We start from the raw sequence: 23867 nt of genomic DNA, 5'->3' as shown, positions 1-23867 counted from the left end.
AATATTAAAAAAACAAACAAGTATTAGTTCAATGCTGATTGCTTCAGTGTTTGCATACTCTATTCCATCTTTCTGTGAAATGTCTTCTAGAAAGCACTATCACAAAATAAAAATCTGACCATACAGTCCAATGATAATTTATTACAAAATGCAATACAGTTGGTCAGCCTATTGGAAATGTCTTAGATTATCATTATTTTTAAAGTAGAGATAAACTTTAGGCAAAAGCTCCTTCAGTCTAAGCTCAAGGTGTCTCATGGTTAATTACCGTGTATCTCCAAAAATTTCGTGTTTTAGTTTTGAGAAACTTCTTTAGCCCCTGGACATCTGAACTTTTTCAACTGTAGAAAAAAATGAGGAATTTATAATCTAAGTAACAAGGACTCTTTAGTCAGACTCCCTGGGTTCAAATCTGGCTTTCCTACTCAGTAATACTGTAACCGTGGGCAAGTTATTTAACGGCTCCAAGTCTCAGTTTCTCCATCTGTAGAATGGGGATAATTACAATATCTACCACATACTGTTCTTGTGAAGATGTAATGAGATGATCCATGTAAACTACTTAGACAGCATATATGTTATTACTTGCTTGTTTTTCAGAAACATGGTGTTGAATGAAAAATGATGATAGGAGGCTGTTCTGAAAAACATGGAGCATGGTCTTGCATTTAAAGTGCCAAGAGACCCATCACTGTTTTGCTCAGGACCCTATCATTCAGAGTAGTTAAGAAACACTTGCAGAACTATGTACTTGCAGAACTACTTACTATGTACTTGTACTTGCAGAAATACTTTTGCAGAAATACTTACTTGTACTATGTACTTGCAGAAATACTTGCAGAACTATTTACTAACTGCTTATGTTATTATAATCACTAAACACCTGGGTCAAACGCATCCATTTGAGAAGTGCTACGTGTAACTGACATCATGGACATTGTGGGGAACTGGATGTTGTATAGAGCCTGCTTGCACAGGACCGGGTAAGTGCTGATTTTTTCCAATATGGCTCAGTTTTGAAAAGCCCCTTAAAATATTCACCAATGTTTTATACCCTTTAAGGGGTATAAAATTTACTTTTTTCTTTTCCAATCGGCAAAACCGTGCCATAAAGTGAAAAAACAGTTCCTACCTGACACCCTCTCTAGGCTGGCTCCATGCTCCAGTGGGGCTCTGTGGTGGTTGGGCCAGTACCAGCAGACTCCACAGGGTGTTGTCACTCTGAGCAGGAGCCAGCAACCCATGACTTCAGGGGACCTGAAATGGAAAAAAAGAGTTGGGTTTAAAATCAGCCATATGCTGAATGCCTCTGCCATAGCTATTTACGGCATTCATCTGATAAACATACATACAGCTCATTCAAAACCCTGAATGCTATCAACCTTACATGGCCGTAAAATGAGGACAACTTGAGGTAGTTAGTTAAAGTCACTATAATTAAGATAGCCCATTACTATGTGTACTGCTCTACTTAGGAGTATAAAAACTTTATACAGTATTCTCCATCCCACCCTTATGCCATCTCTATAAATTATGGCAGGCCACGCTACTTAAATAAATCAATAATTGGGAAACTGAGGCATAAAGCAGCCAAATGACCTGCCCAAGGTCATTTGTCGTAGGGCCAGGGACAAGAACTCAGCCAGTCTAACACCCAGGCAGTGATCTGATGAAGGTAAATTCATCTCTTTATGATTTAAAAAAAAAACAAAACTGAAAGACTAGAAATGAGTTGTGATGTATTTCCTAAAAGCCTAGAAAAAATGCACTTTTTTAAAAAAACTAAAGTGAAAATATTTAAAAAGTATATATACTGACTTGGAAAAATAAAAATTTTGGAAATTAGCTATGAATAATTATCATTTACAGGTGTCGAAAATTCTTTTAGAGGAGTGGTGTTCAAAGTGTGCTTCAGAGAGCAGAGGTGGCTTGGGGGTGGCAAGAAGGACAAGGAGTTGGGTTGTCATTTCTTAACTCTCTTTATGTTCAATCACAACACTGTCACTTTTATGTATTTTATATTAGAACTTCTCCATGAAATTATGATTTCACAGCTGAAAAAAAGGGGGGGAAACCATTGTTTAAACGTATCTTAACATCTATCTTACTTAGCTCATTTTAAATAGCACTTGGTGCCTTGGAATGATGTTTTAGTTTTCAACCGCCAAGAAATACTGGCATCAGGCGCCTTCCCATTTGATCTCATTCAAATGTAGATTATTTCTATAAAATGGCTTGATGGCTTGATCCCATTTTCCTACAGAAATTAGGTATTAGGTAGATTCATCTTACACTTAGCCTTTCACAAAATATTCTCACGAGTCCTATATTTTGAAAAGAGAATAAAATATTTATCAGACAATGTAATCATTCAGAAATTCTACACTTGTTAAAATTTCTTCGTTTCCAAATCACATTAATGTCTCCTTTGAATATCTTATACCTAAAAGGCTTAAATAGGTGAGAAAATGATAGAAGTATCATTTATTGACAGTATCATCACTTGCTGACACTGTGAAGACAACAACATATAATGGGAAAATGTTTTATGAGAATTGCACAGTCTTCTACTGTTAAAAAGTTAAAATCTAGAATGTTAATTCCGTGCTATTCTATATTGATGATTTTAGTAGTAACATCTAGCATGAGTGAATGGATCAATTAATGTCCCCAATACACATACACAAAATTGTATTCATACATCATGAAGTATAAGAAAATGTTTTGCTAATTGTTATTCAGAGAAAACCTATCTCCCTGTTGAATTTCATAAATTTAATTCCTATTCTGTATTTTTATAATTTGAATGTTCTGAAATGAAGAATTTTGCATTAAGTCAACTCATCTTTCCTCGCATCCAAAATTTACTAAATGGACAAAATATATATATACTTTATTAGTTATCCTTTGTAACAAACTAACAATACATTATTTAACTGTTCTTAAAGTTTTTAATTACCAAATAGTGTTCCTAACATGTGAGGACAGAATAAGATAAAAGTAACACTAACAAATGGACCCAGGCCATGTTACAGGTTAGACTTACTAGGGGTCTCATATGAATGCTATGTTAAAAGCGTATGATATAGATGACGTGTTTCACCTTGTAGGTGAAGGGAGCAACATACACTGAGTGACAGCACTAAGGGCCTCTAAGATTGGTCCACGTGGGCAGCCTCAGCAGCCCAAGTAAGTTGTTTAATAACAAAATTAAGATAACATGTTTCTCAACTTCAAAACTGGCAAGGCATCTAACTCAACTTTGGCTTTTTAAAATATACTGGTTATCAAACTAGGTACTATTTAATAAGAATGATGCTTAGAGTTGGGAAAACAGCATCTTATTTTACAAAGACCATATAATCACCCTAAAGCTTTCTGATTCTAAAAAGAACTTGCTTTGATTCAAATTGATAAACTAGATATAAAGACTGAGTGTCAATATTTTCCTAATGTCCACATGTACATTTCCCTACTGATAATGTAGACAGTTTTGCTTTATACTCAAATTCACTTTAATACTTGGTTTGTTATCTGCTAAATTTCAGTATTTAAAAAATATTTATACATGTAGGGATATTTTATCTTCCTTCTTATTGTTTTATATGTTATATATTTTTACTTTTAAAACCCGAGCTAGAGTTTTATACACAGCACAAAATCATAGCAAAATGTATTATTATTAAATGTCACAGCAGTAATCTAATCAAACTTTCTTGTTAGTTTTAAGTATAGGAAAAGATTTCTCTATAGAAAAAAACAAAAAAAGACAGAGAGAGAGACATCTTCTTTGCTTGACTGATATTCTCTCCATTAATATAATAATAAGTTAAAAATCAGGTCCATAATTTGTTCCAAACATCATACCTATATTGCAGTTATTTAAATCTATTTTATTTCACCATGGTATTACATAATATGCTTTTATCACCACAGCACTTAGTGGAACAGATATTTATAAAGTGGAGGTTGTCCAGTTCTACCAATATACAGATTAATTCCAAGTAATTTAATCAGAGTTCTCAAAGTGATTAATTCCCAACTCATCACTCCTTAGGGTGCCAAAACAAAGTGTATCAAAGTAGTATAATCTCATTAGTATGACAGCACCTACTATAGTACCTATAGTACAGGATACATAGTATCTACTATCCATCTTGAAAGAATTAAGCTGACAGATTATTTTATGCGATATCTTTCACTAATTCTTTCAACAAATGTTTATTGAGCATCATGAGCTTTTTGGCCATAAAAATAACTTGAGCCACTAAAATACTCAATGAAAAAGAGAGTGGCACAGATTATTACTGTCTTATCAGAGTTTTATCGCAAAAAAACAGGAACATAAAACTGGAATATTTTTGCTGCCCTGTATACCAGAAAGTTGATTATGTGTTGGAGGAATAAGTAAGCAAATATTGAAAAATTTCAAATAATTACAGAAGGGGATGATTGAGTCAGCATGCTAGAACGGCCAAACAACATTATAATTCTAAAATCTAGCATTACTAGGTTTATATGGGAATAGAAATACTGGTTAACTTTCAAAGCAAAAAAAAAAAAGAAGAGGAGCTAGGAGCCATAAGCACAGATATCATTTCAGCATATAGGAAATTTCAATAGAACTATCAATGTAGGCTCTAAGTTCACTAGATTATTACATAGTATCTCATTAGCCATAAAAGTAATAAATATTTGCCCTTCTCCAAAACTACAAATAAAATAATGGACTATTTTATATTTGTCTCTCTAGCAAGTGCTGCTGCCAATCTGTCCCTCTAGCCGTGTGATGATAAATTTCACCATATGCAAGAAACGGAGGGAAAAGCTGCAAGCGCATCAGCTTTCTTTGGAAGGGGAAAAGGGAAGCATCTTATTACACAGCAGCAGTGTTAAGAAACCAACTCTACCAGCTGCTTAAGGACACTTGACATGAATAACCTGAAGCCTGAGGGTCCTGTGCAGAGCCCTCACGAGAAGCCTGATCAGAAGTGGAAGGCTGCTGCTGGGCACGCACAGCTAGCTCCTGCTGCCTCTGCTGCTCAGCCTTCTTAAGCCTCAGTTGTTGCAGGCGCTTACGGAGCAAAGCTATCTCAGGCCCCCTTAGAAATTCTGACACAGATAGGAAAAGAAGGGTGAAAAGATAGTAATACAACAGAACACAGTAAGAATCTGATTATACATTTAAGACAGAAGGGTATAAATAAAAACACATGTCTCACAGAGGAATACTAAAAACAAATTACTCAAAAAATTACTGATCATTAAATTATGATAAACTATACATACTTACACACCCAAATGCTTCTATTTAACTATGATGAATTAGACACATAGAGTTCTCTAAGGGTATTTAAGTAATTAAACGGAATGAAAGTAAAATCTTCCATAAGCAAAACATTTAAAAGTGAACATTCCTTTCCTAATTGCATCTCTTTTTACAATACTAAGAAAAATTGAAAAATATCAGTTATCTCATTTACTCTATATACAAAAACTATTAATTTCAATCAAATAATAATTAAGATTATGAAAAAGTTATGCATTTGGAAATAACTCTTGAAATTTATTAGTAGAGAGCCCTTTAAAAAGTAAAAGTTTTACATTTTTCAGCTAAAATGTTTCTTTTTATGTTGGAATTATCATTTACTTTTTCTTTTGAGCTGAAAAATATTTACATAATCTTTAACATTTTCTTAAACTTTAACTGAGGCAGTGGTCACAGATAAAAAATAAAAATAGTATAACATGAAATTCTGCAGAGAATACTGAGTACCTACTAGGTATGAGGCATTGTTTTAGGCTCTGGGGATAAATAAAACATTGAACAAAAAAATAGTCCCTACTCATTTGTTTTGAGAGGAAAACAGACATCACTGCACACATACACACACATATATAATATACATGTATGCATTTATCTGTGTCAAGTAGGGATAACTGCTATGAAGTGAATGGGGCAGGGTAAGGTCAGGGTGATGAAGATTGTGGGGGAGTGGTGGTTGTTTTATGTATGGTCATAAGGGAAGGCTTCTCCTCCTAAGATGATTTTTGAACAAAGACCTCAAGGATGTGAAGGAGTAAACCACATGGATATCTGGAGGAAGAGTGTTCCAGGCAAAGGAAAGAGCAAACACTAATGTTCAGAGGGGGAAGTATATCTGGATGCGGGATATAAACTACAGATAATGGGAGAAAAATTTGCTGATAGTTTGGATGCAGAGTGATCCCAAAGTTTTTGGTGTAGATAACAGGAAAAATGGAGTTGCCATTTATTGCGACGGGAAGAATCGAGAAGGAGCAAGTAGTATTAGAGGGAAGAAAAGAACTAACAGATATCCGAGTGGAGAAACTGAGTAGGGACTCACTGTAATAGTCTAGAATTCACCAGTAAATCTGGATGTCACTGATGATGTTACTTTAAGCCACATTAAGAGAATAAGTGATAATAAAGAAGTCTAAGAACTAAATTCTGGGACACTTCAGTGTTTAAGAGAAGGAAGAACAGGAAGAGTAAGGAGAATCCAGTGAGGAGGCTGGAGAGCTGAGTGAGCCAAGTTTTGTAAGCTCAGTGATGAAAGTGTGTCAAGAAGGATAAAGTAAGCAGCTGTGTCTGCTGATACAATGAAAAAGATACTGACCGAGAACTAACCACAAAGAAGACCTTGACAAGAGCCGTTTCAGTGAAGTCACAGGGGCCAAAACCTGGCTGGAACAGGTTCAAGAGAAAGGGGAAGTAAAGAAGTAGAGGGACACAGCATATATATTTTTTCTAGAAGTTCTGCTGCCAATGAGGAACAGAGAAATCGGCTGATTGTTGGTGGGAGAACAGAATCAAGGGAGGTTTGTTTGTTTTAGTTTGGGAGATAATACATATGTTTGTATGCTGATGGACAATGTTTAATTGGGAGAAGGAAGAAAGATAATGAATGAGAAGTGGGCACATGCGGGAATGATGTCCTTGAGTAGACCAAAGGAGGTGAATTACAGTGGATAAGAGGAGGAATTGGCTTTAGATAGGTGCATAAAAATGTCATCCACTCTAACCAAAGAGGAGGCAGAGTATATGAGTAGAGATTAGTTGTAGATTTGATGGAGGGAGCACATGGAATTTCTCTCACTGACACTGACAGCAAATTATACAAACTACCAAATAACTTTCAGCCTCTTTTATATAGATTATAAGAGTGTAAAATTTGGTTTGTTGTTTCAGAATCAATCATGCCAGAGACACTAACCTCTTGTTACCATGTCCCCTGTTTATAAAGAATTTTATGCAATTGGCAGTTAAGGTTTAACAATTCAAGTGTCATCATAGTCTTTCATTGCTAGTTCCTCCTAGAAAATTCTCCAATACCAAGTAGGGTAGTATTCATTAACAAATAAATTGTGACGCTCAATAGTATAGTGCCTTCTTTTTTAAAAAAAAAAAAAAAATTTTTTAATGCATTTTAAATTTATTTATTTATTTATTTATGGCTGTGTTGGGTCTTCGTTTCTGTGCGAGGGCTTTCTCTAGTTGCGGCAAGCGGGGGCCACTCTTCATCGCGGTGCGCGGGCCTCTCACTATCGCGGCCTCTCTTGCTGCGGAGCACAGGCTCCAGATGCGCAGGCTCAGTAGTTGTGGCTCACGGGCCCAGCTGCTCCACGGCATGTGGGATTTTCCCAGACCAGGGCTCGAACCCGCGTCCCCTGCATTGGCAGGCAGATTCTCAATCACTGTGCCACCAGGGAAGCCCTAGTGCCTTCTTTTTAGGTATATACATATCCCATAGTTACTGTCAGCATAGTAGTAACACTTTTAGCAACATAAAATAAAGCATTATTATGCAGCCATAAAGTTTGTCATTTTATACTTCAAAAGAAATTACCATAAAGAGAGAGATTACAGATATGTCAAGTTTTGCTAAGAAAACTGAAAAAAAAAAAAAATCACAAAAAATTCACCCAACTTCATGGTTGTTTCAAACCCTCTCTCTTGCACTGCCAAATGTTTTATGGGGATATGAGTCTCCATCCTAGACCCACTAGGTGATGTAGCAAATCAATAGCAGGCTCTAAATATAAGCAGTGGTGCTCTATAACTTGGAAAATTAAGATTTAGTTACCAAAAAAAAAAAGATTTAGTTATGATAATGTCATGAACCATTAATTCAATGCTCCCAGTGCTTTTCAAAGAAGAATTTGTTTGCTTACTTGAAGGCTGGTTGTATGTCTCCCCAACCAAGTTAAAAAAAAAAAAAAAAAAAAAATGAGGCTAGGGAAAGAAGTCATCATGCAGCTAACTAGGAAAGGCAAATATTGAATTAAAAATTCCAAGCAGAAATACCAGTCTAAACAAATAGTTCTGCTAGCAGTTTGAAGTATTAAAGGCACATAAGACACATACACATTACATCTTTTAAAGAATGTATAAACAAACATATATAATTTGTAATATGAATAAATGCTTGGAGAACAAATTTTTGTTACCATTAGCCAAAATTGAAAGTGAATACACTGAATACCTTTGGGTTGAATTTTAAAAGCAATAACAAAAAAATCCTCAACAAAGAGTCAGGAACTGCTAATGGGAAATTTGTACTTTCATCTCCTGAAACTACTAACCTTGCTCTTCTTGTTTTTTTCTGAAAGACTCTAGGCTAGTCTCCCTAATGACAATTCCCACTGATGGAAAAGAACAATAAACTATAGTTGACCCAACAAAGGTCTATTTGGTTCTAACCTCAAGTCCTGCCTCTCTTCCAATACATAAGGTCTTTTGTCCTGGACACTGGATTATTTTTATATCTAATTTGGTGGTACTTTATCTGCTTGCTATCAACTGTCCCCCACTCCCAACTTGCTCCTTTGTCCAGGTGATCCTTGTGTTTTTTTCTCTCCTAGAACTGGTCACTCCTTTACTAACTTCCAAGTTCCTCTGATCTCTTCTTTAGTTTCCCCAAAGTGGAAGTCACTAACCTAATATTTCCACTTGTTTCTAATCTCTAAATTGCCTGTATCTCATCTGACTAGATCCTGATCCCCTTTAAGGAAACTATAAACTGAGTATCTGGGCTTTGAAAGGTTTGCTTTGCTATGCCATGCCATACAACAGAGTTCTTACTTCCCCAGGAATTTTTCTACAGAGCTCAATTCAGCTATAAAGATTATGAAAGGACCTAAATAAATGTATAAACCTGAGCAGACACAGTAATTTGTAAATAAGCAGGAATCCACGCATAAGCCATGAAACACTATCTTAAAAAAATTCAATTCTCATGGTCTGAGTGGTCCATTAATTAGAAACACATGGATCCTTTAGGTGACTCACTTCTCAAGGTGAGCCCCCAAAACTGAGTTTTGTATGTACTGATATCCCCATCCAATCCAAAGAAACCACCTTCTCTTTCTTAGACTAAAGTAAGACCAAAGGAGGCAATTAAACTATAACACACTGGAATGAATGCCTCATTTAACATTCTCTCATTATAGGAAGCTCCTTACCATGGAAAAAAATTACAGATAACACACAAAATGAAGACATTTCTAGACTTAGTTTAAGAAACAACTAAAAGTGATGTCTGATAGGCATTACTAAGAAAGAAAAAAGTATTTTATAGTTACTTTGAAATACTTTTTATAAATAAAACTATGAAGATTTCATTTTAACCTATCAGCTCACAGTCATACCTATCTGGTTTTTTTTTTTTAAGTACTTGTTGAATACTTTTTTTTCTTTTTCATTTGCATTATTTATTTATTTATTTATTTATTTTTGGCTGTGTTGGGTCTTCGTTTCTGTGCGAGGGCTTTCTCTAGTTGCGGCAAGCGGGGGCCACTCTTCATCGCGGTGCGCGGGCCTCTCACTATTGCGGCCTCTCTTGTTGTGGAGCACAGGCTCCAGACGCGCAGGCTCAGTAGTTGTGGCTCACGGGCCCAGCTGCTCCGCGGCATGTGGGATCTTCCCAGACCAGGGCTCGAACCCGTGTCCCCTGCATCGGCAGGCGGATTCTCAACCACTGCGCCACCAGGGAAGCCCCCTATCTGGTTTTTAAATAGATAATCTTATAACCATATTTTCAAAGGCACAGTCTTTTGTTAAATATTCAAGAAAAGACCATGTATAACATAAGAATCAAAATGTTAGATTCTGGGTTATGTATATAGAATGTAGTTGCAAATGGTCTATGTGAATGAAAATAAAATTCAAGAATATGAAGGGTGAAGATGTCCAAATTTTAAAAAAAGATCTACCAACTGACTTCAAATTCCACTTTAGTATATTTTATCTTCCTAATTCAGCTACTATACCCAAAGCCAACTCTGTGGCCCCCTCTAGATACACTATTCTTCAGGTATGCATTTTATATATTCACCTCACTGTGGCTCCATTTTTTCTTCCTACCCATATTTCTGTCTTGATTTTATCATTTATCAAAATGATTTTTTAAAAGTATTTCCATAAAATATTTCTGGAACAAAGTAAGAAAAAATATCTATTCAGTCTTATGTGGTCTGGACAGCCAAGGGCAAATAATGGATCCAAAAGCAATAAATGACTGGATGTCCATTCACAGCATCTTCCCTAGGTATCATCAAATTTGCAGAGCCTACTGGAAACATCCAGAATGAATGAAATGGGACTGAAACTATAAAGACTATAATATAGCTAAATATTCTATATAGGTTATACTAGCTTAAAGATAACAGTCTTAACAGTATCATTAAAGAGTAACTATTGTTGGGAAGAAAAAGAGGCTTACGTAGAACAAGATAAATAAAATCTCTGTCTTTATGAGAGCATTTTCTAACAAGAGAAAATAAGTCATAAACAAATGAATAAAAAATAAAATAATTACAAATTTTAATAAGTACTTTTCAGGAAATAAATAGGGCTATATAAAAGAAAATAAAATTTTAGGGAGGATAGGAAAGGAAGATGAATCTAGCTAGAGTAGTTATCAAAGACCTCCCTTGGGTGACATTGGAGCTGAGAACCAATAAAAAAGGAAGAGCTGCTTCTCAGGTACAGAGATCAGTAAGTACAAAGACTCAGAATCCAAAAGAAAGAGGCAGAAGAAAACTTGGCACATTCAAGGAACTGAAAGAAAACCAGTACAGCTGGAGCGTAATGATCATTAGGAAGTGAGAATGTGGTACGAAATGAAGCTAGAGATAGGCAAGGGCCCAGCCATATAGGTTCTTTTAGGTCCACAGTAAGGAGTTTGAGTTTTTTCTCTTGTATTTATATTTATAAATGCAATTAGAAGTCTTTGAGGGGTTTTAGACAACAAAACTATATAACCTGATTTAACATTTTAAGATACTCATCCTGGCTGCTGCATGGAGAATAAACTATAAGGGAACAAGAGTAAATGAAGAGAGATCAATTAGTGGACAACAAATGATGTAAGATGGAAAGAAGTAGAACATATTTTAGATACAGAACCAACAGAACTTGCTGATGGATTGGGTGTGGGACATGAAGGAAAGCAAGGAATCAGTAACTCACAGGCTATTAAAATAAGCACATGAGCAGTAGTTACAATTTACTGAGATATGAAATGACCAAGATGAAAGAGATTAGTGAGACGGGAAGGATAGGAGGATAAATTAAATTTCAGTTTGGACACATTAAACCTAAGATGTCCAAAGATAACCAAAAAGAAGTCAAATAAGCAGTTGGACACAGGAGTCTATAACTCAGGGTAGAAAATCAGATTGTCAATATACATTTGGGAATCATCAACTTAGAGGAGATATTAAATGCTATGGGAAATGATGCAATTAACCAGGGATAGAGTGCATGTAGAGAAGAGAGCACAGACTAGGGGTTTTACTAAAATATTGAGAATTATAGAATAAGAAATATCAAAAATGGCTACTGAAAACCAGCCAGAGTTGCTAATAAGAGTAAGTAGGCAAAAGTGGTGTCATAGATGCCAAAAAAGGTAAGTGTTTCAAAACAGAAGTGACAGACTACGTTAAACGCAACTGGGTTAAAAAATCTACTAACTACGAACAAAGAAGTATACTTTAAAATAGGCAAAATGGAAGTCACTGGTGACTTTGACAAAGTTTCAGTGGAAAAGGAGGTTAAAAGGCAGAGTGGAGTTGGTTGATAAATAAGTGAAAGATGGTAAGAAAATGGAGACAGTATATGTAAGCTATTCTTTTGAAGACTCTGATTATAAAAGAAGCAAAGACTTGAGTCTGGAGGGGAATATGGGACAGTTAAGAGATATTTTTAAGACAGAAGATAATTATAGAGCATGTTTGAGGTGGAAAGGAAAAATTCAGTAGAAAAGGTAATAATAAAGATGCAGGAGAAGGAGCAAAGTCCTTGAGAAGCTGGAAAGAGATGCACTGGCTAGCTTTTGTTAGGAGCAGATACACTTCTTCCCAAAATGTGACTGCTTCTGTCACAGACAATGTGAGTATAGATGCTGGAAAGTTGGGAGATTCAAAAGTAGGAAAGTGAACGCTTTTTTTCCCCACTGTGAATGAAAGAAGGTTATCAGCTAGGGGGTGGGATGAGGGTAAAGGGCGGTGCTAAAAGTTTGAGAGACATGAAGGTGTGAAACAGACATTCTGTCTAGGTGCTGAGCAACAGTGTTGGAAGACTGCTTTAACGCGGAGTGCCAATGAAATCTGTAGTCATGAATTTCTTCACTATCAGTGACTCAGTTGCAGACTAAGAGAAGGCAAATAATTAGGTTCAGTCAGAGATGGAGTTTTGCCAGGCAAGTCTTCACATTCCCACTGTCCCTCTCCCTCAATCCAGTAAAAGTGACAGAGGAAATGCAAGGGACCTGAATGAAAGATACAAACATTTACATAAAGAGGTATCCACAGCAAGGCAAGAAGCATACTTTTTGTTTTCTCTATCTCTATGCAAGGCAATAATAGAAATCATGGCTCTAGGATGATACTCCCACCTACATGGACAATTCCTACTATCCACAAACCCATCTGGACTTAGAAGTGAATAAAAGATTGAGAAAAAAAACAAAACAAAACATAAAGAGCATTAAGTTCTTATTGTTAAAATGTTAAACTCTGGGATTATGAAAGGCCTATTGTCAAAACAATCACAGACATAATCTTTAGATGTTACATCTAATATCAAATCATCTTCCTCAACAGCAATACTGTCTTGGTAACATGGAAATATTCCTATTTTCCATAGTTTAGTCAGCCAAAATTCTTTCCATAACCTACCAGTTAAAAGTATTTCCTACGTTTCTCTGAAAAATATATAGACAAAAGTGCCAAGTAATGTTCAATGTTGCTTGATCATCACAAAAATGGTTTTTTCTATTTCAATGATTCAATGAAATAGAAATAGTATTCAAGTATTTAATACTTACATCAAATATTAAAAAGGATTTAGTAATTTCAAATGTAGTATTAGAATGTGTTAAGTATCTATGACAAAAAGGAAAAATGAAATTCCATACTAAGTAGTTTACTCAGAAATGTATTTAAGAAACAATTGGAATCAGTTAAGATTCAGTGGAACGTGAACATGAGATAGGGAATCTTCTTGCTAAGTTTTGACCAAACTTATAATTGATCAGAATCTTTAAGACTATTCCCAACCATGCTATCACTTTAAAAAGTCTTGTTTTTACCAATTTTACCTGTTTTGAAAAGCAAACTTTTAAATGATTCTGTCCAGACTTCCCTAACCCTCCAAAGTATTTTATTTTCCCATAACTTGAAATGCTGTATCAATCAGAATGTGGAAAATCTAATTTTATAGCTCATCTTTAGGTTATTATTATAGGTAAATTGTACACAAGTGTTATTTAACAGCCACATAATTGAGTCTGGCTTCTATTCCCATAGAAACTGAAAATGAATTACCAAAAATGGGATATACTGATAAAAGAGTGCTTAATTTAAAACACCCCATATTTGGTGATCTGGCATCAGATTTCAGAGAAGCAAGAATAAAGTGACAGCTTGGCAGTTAAGCTGTTAGGAATTTTTTTTATAGGCTTTAGCTGAGGCATGCCAGATGTATCTTTAGTTGCTAATATTTTTGATTATATATTGAGGAATATACTTCCTTATAAAAACTCAAAGAAAAATATGAATGAACATCTTGTTGGTTATTATAATTACATGTATATATTTAAAATGTCAAGTAAACTACAGACATATCTGCTAAAGATTACTGATGTAAACACTAGCACATTCCATAGCTGGGGGTGGGGTGGGGTGTTTGAACATGAGGAGTTGTAATATTGAGAGGAAAACACAATTTTAACAGAATTTAGGAGTTGATTTTTTTCACTAACATCAAATACCAAGAAGACAAGGATTTGTTAAAATAATTTTTTTCACGTAAATATAGGAGAAATAATTCTTTTGGTAAATTGTATACATTGTTGACAAGAGACCACATAAAATTCATCATAAAGAATGTATTAAAAGTATGTCATGATTTGAGGAAAAATAATTTAAAAAACATAAATACAATGGATCTAATAATAATCAGGGCTATATTTTCACTATCACTTTAACACAGACAACCAAAAAAGCTTAAGAAAGATATTTTGGTCTATAATGGTCTATAAAAGTAATTGTTAAGTCAAGTGCATTAAACTATGTCAAAACACTATCTGCTGGTACTTACATTTTTTAAAGAACTGTCTTGTGTAAACTGAAGATTCCTGCTATTTGTTAAAATTCATGCAAGTGAGGCATACTTGAATTTTGTTTTTAAGTTACACATTCACATATTACATGTCATTTTGATCATTTATTCCAGCAAGAATAAGTTGATGTGATTTAGTATCTTTCAAAATAGCCCAAAAAGAAGTTTTCATTATCAGAAATCATCAGATGAACCATAGCCTATTTAAAGAGTAACATCCTCACCAGACTGATGATGTGTATGGTGTCCAGATGCCTCAACAGACTGCCTTTGTTCACTGACTGGAGAAGACAGCAAAGAAGTAGAATGAGGGCTTTCTGTAGAAGATGATGCTGAATGAGCCTGAGCTGGCATCATAGAGGATGTAGAAGGTTGAAGAAACTGTTCAGCTGGAGTGTCTACTTCCATAGCAGTTTCACCCACTTCCAAATCAGTACTTGATGGGACCGTAGGAAGAGTTGAAACATCTGACTGACTAGTTCCACCTTCAAAAAACACATCATAATACAAATTCAAATACTAAATGCTTTCCAAAACCAACTACTCTAGAGATATGTTCAAGAAATACGTGTGCACAGACACACACACACACACACACACACACAGAGAAACAGATAATTTCAGGATATCAAAAGCACCCACCAGGCTAATTAACAGGGGTAAAAAATTTACCTATGGCACATTCTTGTTATAATAATCAATCTTTCAAGCAAAATGCTCAGTATGGTAGCTTGACTTACACAAAGCTAAATAACAGCTTGAAAGATTCCTATAAATAATGTCTAGTTCCTTAAGTTTGAAGATGATAATTCTGATTTAATAGCTGGATAATAGGATATGGACTTATATTAATATATTTCTACTCTATAACATAATGTCCTTGGTAAAATATTTAATAAAAAAATTTTATTAACAAGAGTAAAGCTACAAATAGGTCATAACAGGATTAAGATCCTGATTCCCATTTCATTAGCAGTAATGTTTTAACCACTAAAATAACATGATGCAGTCATGATTTTAAAAGGCTTGAATGTCTACTATGTGTTGTGCTAGGCCTTGTGCTATCTGCAAAGGAATAATTAAGAATACTCAATATACATTAAAAATTTCCTTGATTTTGCTTCAAATCTATATTATTAAAAGAAAGACAGAATGAACTAATCAAGTTCATGTCTTGCAAGATCCAACTACTACAGAATATAAAAATTTTTCTTTTAATCATCTTGATTTAAATATTTCTTAGTTTAAATTTAAGCACAAATGTAATTAACTCTTAAGCAAATCCATAGTCTAAGAAATCTTTTTAAGTTTGTATGCAGAATTTAACAAGAACCATTTATGGATGAAATTCAACAGAATTTTTCATTTTGGGACTTAAAACATTTAGGAGTTAACTTTCATACTCCTGATTTTTGACAGAGATAAGTAACTTGCCAAAGACCACAAAGCTGGAAAGTAGTGAACCAAAATATGAAAACAGGTCGGCTAACACCAGAAACAGCAATTGACAGTCATTGTATATAAGTAACCAAAAGAAGAAACTATTTAATTATATAAAACTTATCTAAAGAGTTTTATCTATATCCCTTCTCAGAGCACATACAAAAGTACTTACAGTAGGGGATATCAGAGTCTCTTACTTTTTTTGAGAAAAGCAAAAAATGAAGGCTAGGTCTAGAGGAGCAAATTATACCAAATACCCTTTGTTCTCTACTGCTCCACACAATACAATAAGAACCTTATGATTACTAAAGATATAAAACATGGTATACATTAGATGATATAAATAAAACTGACTTCAATAAATAGTTTTTGCAGGTTTTCTGGTAACTTTAATTAATAACAAAAATTACCTCTGGGTCGAGATCTTCCTCGTCCTCTATTGCTTTGTGCGACTTCGCTTGCTTCTTCAAACCACCTTGATAACATGTCAGACATTCTCTGCATCAATGACACATTGGGACTTTGCTCTCCTATGACAACACAGGTCTTATCAGTGAATTTAGGAATAGGTCAGGATCTTTCATTAATGCAAAAACCTTGATTTGAAGCCTTTAAAATGAAAGCAATTTTAAAAAATCAAATTGCCTAAATAAATTATATGAATGTATATATAAACCTATTAGGGCTATCTTCACATTTTATAGTAAATGTTTATATGAATGACTCTCCATCTCTATTTTGAGTTCCTCAAGAACAGGACTTACATCTCCTACATGTTTGCCAATTCTTAGGTACTTCCACACTACCACCCCTACCTCAACCCACATCTTTAGTTCTAAGAGTAGACAGCTAGGAAGGGCTCATGAATTCTCAGTTGAACAGACTGAAAGAAAAGTTTGACCTCTCACTTAAATTTCCTTAAACTGAAGGTTTGCCCTCTCACTTAAATTTCCCTAAACTTAATTTATTTTTATCATCATTTACTGCAAATTCCACATAATTGAAATTAACGGAAACCAGAAAATTTTTTATTTATCTCTTTCCTCCCCGCTTTTCTCCCCTCAAATATATGAGTATTTTCTTAAGGACATTTTCGAATTAAGTATCACATCAAATTGAAACTGTGACAATTCTATTTTACAATCATATAATTTAAAATGGAAATCATTTGTTTTTGAATTTTCTGTGAAAACAGAATTTATTTTATGCTTCATTACCTTTATATAATGTAGCTTCATATTTTAAAATATATTAAATAATACCAACAATAATATATTGGGAAATATGCTTTTGATCTTAAAAGATTTCAGAAATCATTGGAATAAGATTTTTGCTATAGATCCGTTTATTAAAATCACACACATTACTTCTATTTTAAATGTGCCATCGTAAGAGACTTCCCTGGTGGCACAGTGGATAAGACTCTGCACTCCCAATGTAGGGGGCCCGGGTTCAACCCCTGGTCAGGGAACTAGATCCCACACACATGCCACAATTAAGAGTTCACATTCCACAATTAAGAGTTCGCATGCCACAACTAAAGAGCCTGCCTGCTGCAACTAAGACCCAGGAAAAAACAGGAGGAAAAACAATTTTTTTATGTGCTCTTATAAAACTCTCAGATTGGAAACTGTGAGTTTTCATTGCTCTTTATATCAAATACAAAGGCAAAAATTACTATGTTTGATAATACCCAATGTTTTTTGTGGCAAAAGACATTCTTACACTTTCAGTGGGAATACAAAATAGTGCATACTTTTCAGAGGGTAATTTGATAACTATCAAAATTAAAATGTAATTATCCAGTGACCCACACATTGTACTTTTAGGAATTTATCCTAAGATACACTTACTTGCACAAGTATGGTAAGATATGTATGAAGAGGTTTGTTACAGCATCACTTATAATAGTGAAAAAAATGGAAACAAGTTAAAATATTAATTTTTAAATACCATATTTTTAAAAAGCTGACCAAAGTATAGTTACCATCTCTTTCTCGTTCACTCTCAGGCCTTGCTCGGGGTCCAGTATCTGACCAATCACCACGAAGTCTCAAACGCTTAACTGGAGGCTGCCGTAACTAAAAGATGAGGAGAAAACTCATTTGCTCAATTCTTAAAGCACACTGTAAGTCTAATAGATTCTTTCCATCTTCTTACTTTCTTTATTGAGATGCTAATCAAACTATGAAAGATAGCCATAAATATCCATTGATGTTGACAGCCTATACTTATTATCTTCAACCTAAAGTTTGAATGCAACTTTAAAATCATGTAAATGTGATATCTAATCCTACCTGTATCACTTTCCAACTGACAAGAGGAAAGTTACCTAACTACACTGAGCCTAAGTTTTCTATTATGATGATAAATATAGTCTAGGTAAAGTACCTAAATACCTAACTGGCAATAGAAGTAATCATTATTTTATTATTATTACTGACAATTTGCTCTCTGGTTCTCCCCCAGCACCTATTCCAACCCTGCATTACTCACCTCAGTGTCTCTACTCTACCTTGTTGCTCTCATTCTCAACTATTAACTTTTCCTCCTACTTCAGAGAAAATAAAGTCAGTTCTGTAGAAATGACATCAATTTCCTCAGCTGCATTCTACAATTTACCTATATCTACTTCTTAATTCCTTCCAGTCTTTCTCAGGAGATGGATCACTTGTTTTGTTTAAGCTTAATCTCTATCTGTGCTTTTTATTTCATTCCTTGAACAATTATTCTCTCTATACCTACATTCGTCTCTTCTCTCTTGGTTCTTCCTCACAATATGCTAAAGGTTCTTATCATTTTTAATAAACAAAACACTTCAATTTCATATTTCTATCCAGCTACACTCTTTTCTCATGCTTTCTGAAGCTTTACTGTCAAGCCTCTTTTAAAAAGTCTGTATTCCGGGGGGTGGGATCACCTGGGAGACTGGGATTCACATGTATACACTAATACGTATAAAATAGATAACTAATGAGAACCTGCTCTATAGCACACGGAACTCTACCTCACTGTACAGTAGAAACTAACACAACATTGTAAAACAACTATACCCCAATTTTAAAAAATAAGTCTATATTTATTCTATTTTTATCTACCACTCCTCTCTCAATTCACTGAAGTCAATCTTACGTTCCCATTTTTCCACTGAATTCATCCTCACCAATATCACCAGTGAATGATCAATGACTAAGTTCACTGATCAATGATAAAATGATTAAAACTCAATTTGCAATTCAAATGGCACCTTTCAGAGATTATTTTATTTGATGTCTATGGCATCTGACACTCTTAATCACTCCCTTTAACAGTTACATTTTAACATCTTTTTATTGAGATATAATTCACATACCATAATATTTACCCTTTTTAAGTAGACAAATCAGTGGTGTATATTCACAAAGCTGTGCAACTACTTGTATCACACTAATCCAGAACATTTTCATCACCTTAAAGAGAAACCCTATACCTATCAGCAATCATTTCCCACTTCTCCCTCTACTCACCTCCTGGCAACTACTAATCTACTTTCTGTCTCTATGGATATGCTTATTCTGGACACTTCATGTAAATGTAATAACATAATATGTGGCCTTTTGTGTATGACTTCTTTCACTTAGCATAATATTTTTCAAGGTTCATCCACGTTGCAGCATGTACCAGTATTTCATTGCTTCTTATGGCTCAATAATATTCCACTTTTTGAATATACCACATTTTGTATATTCATTCACCAGTTGATGAACATTGAGTTCTTTCCACTTTTTGGCTACTGTGACTAATGCTGCTATGAACATATGGGCAAGTTTTTACGGGGACATGTTTTCAATTTTCTTGGATATATATCCAGGAGTGGAATTGCCGAATCATATGATAACTTCTATATTTAACTTTTGAGGAACTGACAAACTGTTTTCCAACGCACCTGCACCATTTTATACTCCTACCAGCAATGTATGAGGGCTCCAATTTCTCCACATTTTCATCAACAATTGTCATTGACTTTTTTATTTTAGCCAACCTAGTAAGTGTGAAGTGGTGCCTCACTGTGGTTTTGATTAGTGATGTTGAACATCTCTTTATGTGCTTAATGGTCATTTGTATACCTTCTTTGGAGAAATGTCTATTCAAATCCTTTACCAATTTTTTAATTAGGATACTTGTCTTTTTATTGTTGAGTACTAAGTGTTCTTTATATAACATATTCTGGATACTGGATTCTAAATCATAAACCAGATATATGATTTGCAAACATTTTCTCCCATCCTGTGGGTCACTCCCTTTTATTCTTTTCTAACATAACATTCATTGATTTTTCTTTTTTCTTTCACAATTAAGCAGGTTTTAATAGCAATCTGGTGACAGCTTAGCTGTAAATTTTCTATTTTCTCCTGGAAACCATACCAAGCAACAAGGAGAATGGGAAAAAAAAAACTCTCCATCCTCAGCAAAGGAAACAGAAAAAAAAAAAAGACCCCACAAATTCCATGTTATGTGTAAGTATGGTTAAAAGCAACTGAGAATAACAAAATCTGCAGAGGAAGTCACAAGTGTGACAAAGAATAATCAGAAGATTAGAGGATGCCTAGTGTGGTAGTTGTCTAAAATCTCAGACAAATAATCATTTCCAGAAAGAGAGAGCCTCACCCTGTATATATAAATTGTACTTAGAATTAAGAGCTCTGTTCCATGGTTACGAGAGAGAAATTTTTATATTATACAGGCAAAGAACTGATGTTATAACCTCAGCAACTATTTCTGGAACAAGATCTTCAAGTTAAAAACAGTCCTAAGTTTGATTTTTTGAGATATGCGAAATAACCTACTCAAGAATCCTGAAAATGATACAGCATTCATTCAATCAGTCATTTAATAAAAATTTTTTTAGCACCTTTCATGTGTCAGGTACTACTCTAGGTATTGGGGAAAGATCAATGTACAAAACATACAAAAATTCCCAATGTCACAGAGTTTATAGAATACATGAAATTAAGAAGTAAAATATACAGAGAAAGTGGTAAGTGTTACAGAAAAAAATAAAGTATCAATAGAAAAGGGTGATAGGTAGTACCAGATAATTAAGGGTTACAATTTTAAATAATGTGGTAAGGTAGGATCTAACGGAGAAGGGAACATAGGAAAAGCCCTATAAGAAGTAAAGGAAGAAGAAATCCAGCTATCTAGAGGAGATCATTTCAGGCAAAATAAATGCAAAAGCCATAAGGTTGCTTAGCCTGTCTGAGTAAACAAGTAAGCAGATGTAGCTAGAGCAGAGTAAACAAAGGAGAGAGCAGTAGAAGTAACAAGAACCAGATGATATAAGATCTTGAAGCCACTGTAAGGACCTCAGTTTTGTTCTGAATGAGGTGGGGAGCCATTTGGAGTGTGGATCAGAACAGTGGCATGATTTGACTTATGTTTTAAAGGATTACTTTGACTACCGTGTAGCTAACTAAAGGATTGGAGGGGGTGGGTATGAAAGCAGAGACCTGGTAAGAAAGCTACCATAATAATCTAGGAGGAGAGATGCTGATAACTTGGAACAGAGTATTAATAGTAGAGTGGGAAGCAGTATTACAGATTTTGGATACAGGTTTCCCCTACTATCTGAAAGCAGAATGTTCCTATGAAAACTTTCATAAGTCGAAATGGAGTAAAATGAAGACGCAATTACCTTAGGACACATCTTGCTAATGGATGCACAAAATAAACTGAGATAAAGCACAGATGCTCACAGACACAATTCAATGCTACGACAGCTTGATGCTGAGATAAGACACAATTCAATGCTGTGGCAGTTTGATGCTGAGATGCCGAGTATAGTTCACTGGGAAGGAGCTTGGTGGTGCCACTTGCTGCTCAGGGTGCACACTGCAAACAAACGCCAAATGCCATTTTCGCTTTTCACCTTTTTTTTGTAAAAGCGAAAATCCTCTTTGGATTTTTTAGTTAGTGAAAGCAGGTACTAAGCAGGTCTTTAGTAAAAGCAAAGTGATATAGAAGCAAACATTCAAAAAGCAGGGGATACATGCAATACTTTTAGGGATAAATTATGGGGACCAGGAGAAAATGAGAGATTGGATTCAACAAAGCAGTCCAATAATGTGCTAGGTAGGTGGGGAAAATGTCAAAAAGATATGAGAGAAAAACGAAAAGAAAGAAAAGACAATAAAAAGGAAAAAGGAATACCAAAATAAAGGAAAATGAGAAGTGGAAAAAATTTGAATAAGACAAAAGAATATGCTAAATAAAGACGGGGAACAGAAATTCCCTGGCAGTCCAGTGGTTAGAACTCTGAGCTTTCACTGCCAGGGGCCTGGGTTCAATCCCTGGTCGGAGAACTAAGAGCCAGCAAGCCGAGAGGCGTGGACAAAACAAAAAGGGGCGGGGGGGTGAAGGACAAATTATTAGAGGACAAAGGAAATAATATAGGAAATAAAAAGAGACTCCTACAAGTTAAGAAAATATAAAAATATGAAAACATAAGAAAAAAATCATTTATTAAACTTTTATTCATACTTTAAAACCCTGCTCAAGTGTTTCTTATGTTCCCAATCAAAAACAATTATTCCTTCTTTTGGTCTACTTATATAGAACATAATTCTTACATACAATTCTATTATTTTAAGTTTCACACATTTATTTATAAACTTTATTCCTTTATAAATTTATTTATTTGTAATCTCCTGAATGAGAGATCATGTCTTTGTTACAGTCATCCTTGATTTTCTAAAGTTTAGTACAGTATGTAGTATAGTAGCCACCCAGTAAATATTTGGTGAGCTGAAATGAGTTTGAACATTACTGTCAAGGATTTAGCATAAAACACTGAAAGAAAAGATGGCAAGATTAAGAGGAGGACAGGTTATTAATTTCTTTTTCTATACAGACCTGTGAATTATTTCATTTATTACAATAAGCATAATTTATTTTTTTAATTTTAATTCATTTTCAGAATTATTTTTCTTAATTTAGTTAATTCAACAAAGAACACTGAGAAAAACATGTTCAAAAAAACCAACTGTTCATAATTAAGCCTCTTTCACTCTGATTATATAAATATCTTTAGGCTAAGTATTCTATGGGATAAAAGCTAGTTGGCTCACTTAAAATGTTTCTGCATTTCCAACTCTTTCGTTCTGTAACAGTCACAAAGTATGACTGTAACTTTACTGAAGCGCATTATCTCAAGAGGAAATTACATAGCAACACAAAATGACACAGCAGGTTTCACATTTTCAATCAGACCCATAAACTCAAAAATTGTTTCATTAGCTATCATACCCTCTTCTTCACCAATTTCCTAATTCACTTAAACACAGTGCCAAATTTAAAATCCCAAAAACACATTTATAAAGTAATCTTGATTTTTTTCTAATTTTATAGCCCTCTCAACCTGCAACTATAAGAACTGGATTTGGTTTTGCATCTCATAAGAATTACAAAATTGTTATTGTTCTTTAGCGTCTTTAAAATGTATTCATTAAGAAGAGTTGGACCAATTCCTAAAAGTCACTGATAATTAATAAAAAGCAATGGTTAATTTCAAAAGACATTTATAATCCAAAGAATAGAGTGATTAAACACAGGACACTGTAGGGACCTCCCTGGTGGCACAGTGGATAAGACTGCACTCCCAATGCAGGGGGCCTGGGTTTGATCCCTGGTCAACTAGATCCCACATGCATGCTGCAACTAAGAGTTCGCATGCCACAACTAAGGAGCCTGTCTGCCTCAACTAAGGAGCCCGTGAGCCACAACTACGGAGCCCACGTGC

The 23867-nt window shown here is 34.6% G+C and overlaps 1 protein-coding gene across 7 annotated transcripts in view; it reads right to left on the bottom strand.

The window, feature by feature from the left end:
- The window catches only part of DCAF6 (DDB1 and CUL4 associated factor 6), a 164584-nt gene that overhangs the window by 65330 nt on the left and 75387 nt on the right, over positions 1-23867 (bottom strand). For 5 of the 7 annotated variants that reach the window (XM_068541197.1, XM_068541200.1, XM_068541201.1 and 2 more), the window contains exons 8-10: positions 18078-18171; positions 16501-16620; positions 14872-15132 (exon numbers count right to left, since the gene is read on the bottom strand). In XM_068541197.1, the coding sequence (XP_068397298.1) occupies positions 14872-15132; positions 16501-16620; positions 18078-18171 (475 nt within the window). Of the gene's footprint in view, positions 1-4941; positions 5113-14871; positions 15133-16500; positions 16621-18077; positions 18172-23867 lie in introns of all 7 variants that reach the window. The other 2 variants (XM_068541203.1, XM_068541204.1) reach the window with 1 other exon arrangement.

The sequence above is a fragment of the Eschrichtius robustus genome, chromosome 3, assembly GCF_028021215.1.
Source record: "Eschrichtius robustus isolate mEscRob2 chromosome 3, mEscRob2.pri, whole genome shotgun sequence".
NCBI lineage: Eukaryota > Metazoa > Chordata > Mammalia > Artiodactyla > Eschrichtiidae > Eschrichtius > Eschrichtius robustus.
This window is presented reverse-complemented; position numbering and strand designations above follow the sequence as displayed.